Below are 6,000 nucleotides of genomic sequence, written 5' to 3' on the forward strand. Positions count from 1 at the left end.
GAGATGAGCGGGACTATATTTGGTGCAGGTGAAGTCAATCTGCCAATGTACCAATCAGAATTAGCAATATGTATACGTCAGCAACCTGCGCTCCTCTTCCTCATATAAAGTGACTGCTCTTCTGCTGCTCAGAGTCCCAACGAAAACTTCCAGCAAGTAAGTTATTCAACCCCTTAAATGGCCTAAGTTTTATTACAGACTTCTACAACCTGACATTAGGTCAGCCAGTTGGCGCTGAAGTCCCTGTATTTGCTGAATATTTAGCATTAGTATGTAATATGCCTGGGATTATAAGGGGTTAAGCTTCTCTAAAGTTGTTCACAGTGCTTGTTATGAAGATTTATTACACCGTTCTTTGTAGCATAGCCACCTGCTGCAGAATTCTACAATGAATGATTGACTTCATTTATATTAGTTATGTTTTTGGAACATTTATTTATTAATTTATATAGACTTCTTGAATATAACAGTGATAAACGGTTTTTCAACAGTATATCTTCACTATGACAACAAAAATTTAAACATTTGAAACCATGTTGTCAGGGCTCTAAAGATGTAATAGCTATTGAATATGTAAGGGAAAATCTAATTCCACAATATAATTTATAATACAGATAACTGCCTCTCAAAAGTTTAAAACATTCTGCCAGTATTTTGCTTGCTGAAAATAAATAAAAATGTTTTCTAACAAAAACTATCAGTGAAAATACAATATTACACTGGAACCAGTAGCACTGTAAAAAGATAGAACAGGGTAGAAGTTGAGATGTGTTTTTGGGGTTTAATTTGATGTAAAATTGCTTTGGGTTATTTCATTCAAAGAATTTATTTGAGTTAAATAAAACCAGGAAAATTGCTTGAAGTTTATTTTCCCTTGAGAAGGGGGGTATTGAATTGACAAACCATTTTTACAGCCAGTGGCGACAGTAACACAGAAAAACTCCCTAAGAGCAAGAGGAAGAAAGGAACCAAGACTCAAAAGGGGAACCCATCCTCCTCTGGTCAACACTGGATAGCAAACAATAACAGAATAATAAATCCACTAGTGGGTGCAGTGGGCAACTAACAGTTTGAAACACAGTTTAGAAATTTCTTTCTCAAAATGCCATAATAGTTCAGTGACTAGGCCTACACTTTGCTCTGAAAGACTTATTGGTGAGCACCTACTTGCTACTAACATTAAGCTTAGTGAATGATTGCTTGTTACCATCAGAAATTTAACAGAACCAGTGTAAATTCTATGTGACAGGTATTCGAAGAATCATTCAACCCCTAGTTGGTATATATGGATGCAAAAGCTTCATATAGCTTCCTGTAAACTTCCTAGAAATTTCCATCTTTACCTTCCATTTCCTGTGATGAAGTTCTTGAACTATACCACTTCCCCATCTCCTGTTCCTATCTTTCAGTCCTACATCTGTTTATCAAGCTGAGGTCCAGCCTTCTAGCTTAAAGCAGAAGCCATCTAGAACTCCAGCCCAAGGTCTCTGAGTTTTCCCATCCTACAGTCATACAATCTTTTTATACTACAACTATTCGTTACAGGCATGGTTGCTTTTTGTGAAAAGCGATTTTAAACCTGAAGACTATTTTGTTTTAATTGTATTGTATGCTAACACTGTTTTCCATTGGTTTTCCTACAAAGACCTAGAGTTTATAGGCTTATGCACTGCTGCCATAGCTGTTCCACTGCAGGCCTCATCATACACAGTGTGCGCAGTGTGTGTTGTGCTGGCCTGCACAGTGCTCAGCTCACACTGGAACAAAGTTAGCACTGTGTCCACTCCACTGCTCACCCTATCCTAATGACACATCAGCCACTTCCAAGTCAGTCCACAGCAGCACTGGGCCAATCTTCTGCATCAGCCAGCATACACACACATATGTACACCAAAACCTTTAAACTCAAACATCTGTACACGCATTGCCCCTCAAACAAAACATGCATGAACATATAAAGAGAAAACTTTCAAAACTTAGACTTCATGAGTTCTCATGACAGCCTATGTGATGTTAACATTACTGTTAGTTGTCATAACTAATGCCGTAATGCTTGATGTCATGACAGCAAACCCTGTGTACAATTAGCGTGTGTTTAACATCAAACGTTATGGCATCTGACATGACATTGTTATTGTTATCATTGCTAATGAACAAAATCTGTCATGATAACTCATAACAGCACATGACATGCATGGCATGGTTATGTCAATGTCAAAGTGTTACTTAATATTCTTGCAACATTTTGAATAAACCTTGAATGAAGTAAAATGACTGTATTTATGTCTGCACACAATGTACTAATGAGACTACAGGTAGTGTGTTGCATACCCTTGAACATGCTTGTTTAGGTTAATTTGGTGCCAAAAAGTGTACCTTGGAGTGATGCCATAAAACAGTAAGGTCCTGGAGATCTACCTTCTGCAGAGTTAATGGCTTAAACCACAAAAGTTCTTCAGAAGTCCTTAATTGTCTGGATCAGATACATTAGTCTTAGGTAGGGTGGGGCAGAGATGTGATGGTAGATGCAAGTTTGTTCTAAGCTCTGCAGAGAAAGAGATCTCCAGTAATTACCAGAGATAACTACTACCATAGAGGAACAAATTGTGTTTCAGCTGAACAACATTTCAGTGAATTGTCCTTTAAAGAACCTTTTAAAGTTGCTTCATAATCTTTCTTCTACATCAATTAAGGACTCTTAAGTACATTTAAAAGCAAGTACTTTTGTACTTCAACTCAAGTCAAAAAGTAAATGGAGCATGTATAATTTTACTTAAATTTTACTGGATTTGTGTACTTTGTCCACTAATGGATAGATGCAGCTGATATCGCCCATCTCCACAATGACATTCTCACGTCACATTCTCGCGACATTATGATGTATTAATACACCCCTACCAAACACTGTCACAGAGAGAAACTTTCTCTTTAGTAGTGATTCCTTATCTTACTTTATACATACATTAAAGCAATATTACAGAGATAGACAGACAGACAGACAGAGAGGGACAGACAGACAGAGAAAGAGTAAGGAAAAAGTGAGACAGAGGTGTGGGAGCAGCCCACACAGCTGTCGAGAGAAAAGAAAGACAAGCCATGCAGTGGGACAGAAAGAAAGAAAGAGGGAGAAAGTTTCATCTTTTGTGTGGGAACACTTGAAGCCTGTCTTATTATTGCACTGCCCCCACCTCCTCTTCTCACCTCTCCCCCACTCCAATTGTTTTCCCTTTTGTCGCCACAGTCCTGTTGGGCATGGCAGCCTACTGACAAAAATGTCTGCGGCAGTTTCTCCCAAATCCTCCCTTTCTGTCTGAAAATAGAACTATCCCAAAAGAGAAGTGTGTCCAGGAAGAGTTGGAAAAGTGAGCTGTCAGAAAAAAATTCCCATGACTCCCACGACTGGAGCATTGCCATGGTTATAACGGAGCTCATAGTTAGACTGTCCTACGCTTTTTCTTTGCCTTAAGTCTCAGACACTCCCAGTTGTCAAGAAAAGTTAAAGTTACGTATGATCACTTAATAACAGTTCGGAGATTGGACTCCAAAATAAGAGTTTAAAGACTTTTTCAGTAGTGATCTTCAGATTTTCTTTGCAAACTCACCATCGGAGCTGACTGTGTCTCCATGCCCAGGGTATCCTCCTTGCCCCGTGTCCCTGTAATCCACCCAGTTAATTCCCTCCAGGCTGTCATAGTTGGACGGCGGGTTGTCCTCCACTGGTACCACAGTGAAATGGGGCATGTTTACATTTGTCTAGCAGCAACAAGGTCTCTGTCTGTCTCTCCTTCTTAGACAGATAGCACTGGGCTTAGTGTTCTCAGCTGAACTCCGCTACTTCCAAGCGCATTCCACTGCTCTTCGCTCACTTCCTCTCAGCACAGCCACATTACCATACTCCCCTCCCTCTCTCTCTCTCTCTTTCTCTCTAACTCTCTCTCTCTCTTTCTCTGTCTCTCTCCACTCACTGCACTCCCCCAGCCCTGCCCCCCTGCCCTCGTCTACAAGAGCTGTGAATACAGCTGGCACTTACGCACTGGCCGGCCTCACTCTCTTCCCACTTCCTCCTCATTTCAGGGCCTGCAAAAACATGAATCACACCCGGGGAGGGCCAGGGAACAATGACGGGGACAGGGGCCTGACACCCCTGCACAGATGTCGCTCAAATGTGAAGAGAGCAGGGAGAATTACAACTAACTGTCCATGTCGTCCTTTGGCTGATTTAGAGTCATTTTCAGAAAGGTTGAAGTGAAACTAGTTGCTCGCAGCCAGCATAAAGCTGCATCCTCCTTCGAGGGTTCTTAAGTAAAAGCAGTGTTTATATATAGAACCATGAACCACTTGAATGCGTAAATAGTTCTTTGCTTGGTTAAATGGTTCTTCTCTATGATGGAAAACCTGTGATAAATGCTTTTTTAAAGAACCTTTCAAGAATGTTTCTATAGGCCTGTTTACACTTTGCATCAAAATGCATTATTGATGATCTGATCACATTTTTTTTTCTTTTGTACTATTTACACCATTAAACATCATTGTGATCACAAAATTGAGTAATAGTGACGTATCTATGTTTGATAGGGTTAATCCGTGTAATGCTATCTTAAGTTACGTGAGCCCTGCTACTGTTTTGATGTTAACTGCATTCATGGCTAGCTAAAGCATAAGAGATCTAGAAATAAATAGTTAGACTGCATTAGTCAATCATCAGTCAATGTAAGTTGTTAATCATGAGCAATTCTCAACAGAATTCATCCTCAAGCAAACTGTATATCTGTAGCAGACTGATGAGAGCAGAATTAACGCTATGGGGAGATGCTGAAAGGTTTTCCTGTTTATTCTCGATTTCTCCTTCACTGCCTCAGCTCTTCAGGCTCCGTTTCCTTATGACATCAGAGAGAATGGATGCTATAAAAGCACTGTTTAGTTTTTTTGTTGCTTGGCACTAGGGCCAGTATGTCATACTGCCCACGTACACTGAGTGTGTGAACTTTGTTTCTTTAAATTTGCACTGGAACTACAAGGCTAATGTAGCTAACAAGTTAAGCTTATATCCTGCCAATAATACACACTGTGTACCTAAATTATCACATACGTCCCTCAAGCCACTCAACATATGTTGACTGATGAACTACATTTATTGTAAGATGACTTTTTCTTCTCCAATTCCTCTCTAGTTTCCTTTAGTAAATAAATGATTATGGAGGGGTCATGCAAGTGCAAGACATCAGACCCTTTTTGGAAAACTGTTGAGTGGTAAATTGTAAAAACTCATGTTTTGTGTGTTTTTTGCAGCTATACTGTTTAAATGCCCACTCATCCATTTCAGCAGGTCTAAGTTACCTTAACCACTCTTCCTTCTTGAGGCAGCTTTTCCTTGTTTAGAATATGTGGTCATTTTAGAGGCTGGCTCACAACTAGCAAGAAAATAACACTGCTGTTTGTGACTGGCACACTTTGGGTACAATTTGAATCTAATATTTTCTCCTCTTCCTCAATAAATAAGATGCTTAGAAAACTATTGGTTGCAGGGGTATTTTTTGCTATAAGAGGTATAAGCAGGCATTTAGGGCTCCTGAGCCACGAGGGGTTCTGAGTATGTTCTTTTGAAAATGTAATGATTTCTTTTTCCTGAGCAAATTTATTTACGTACGAATTCACTTTTTATTCTTGCATTCAAAGATTATGATTGGTGTGGATGGGTGGGATGTAAGTAGGATGTTGCTTAGGGTCCATAAATGTTCACAAACAGCCCTGGTTGGTTGAATAAGAAACACATGCACTATGAGTCTAGAATGATATGTAGCTGTCAAGAAGCCATTCCTGAGAAAAGTAAATTGACAGAAAAGAAGAAAAATTGCAAATCAAGTCAAGAAGCTGTTGGTGTTCTCAGAACAATCAACTGGTCACTTTAAAGTCCAGACCTCAACATCACTGAAAGGGTTTTACGATGAGTTTGATTGTGAGAAGCAGAAAATGCAACCAACTTGTAAGGCAACTTTAGAG

General features: G+C 39.6%; 1 protein-coding gene across 1 annotated transcript in view; it reads right to left on the reverse strand.

Annotated features, from left to right (window-relative positions):
* The window catches only part of slc12a4 (solute carrier family 12 member 4), a 51,433-nt gene extending 47,692 nt beyond the window's left edge, over positions 1–3,741 (reverse strand). The window contains exon 1 of the mRNA XM_036584016.1: positions 3,603–3,741. Coding sequence (XP_036439909.1) covers positions 3,603–3,741 — 139 coding nt within the window. The remainder of the gene's footprint in view (positions 1–3,602) is intronic.
* Between the last annotated feature and the right edge of the window lie 2,259 nt (positions 3,742–6,000).

This window comes from Colossoma macropomum, unplaced genomic scaffold (assembly GCF_904425465.1).
Source record: "Colossoma macropomum unplaced genomic scaffold, Colossoma_macropomum, whole genome shotgun sequence".
Taxonomy (NCBI): Eukaryota; Metazoa; Chordata; class Actinopteri; order Characiformes; family Serrasalmidae; genus Colossoma; species Colossoma macropomum.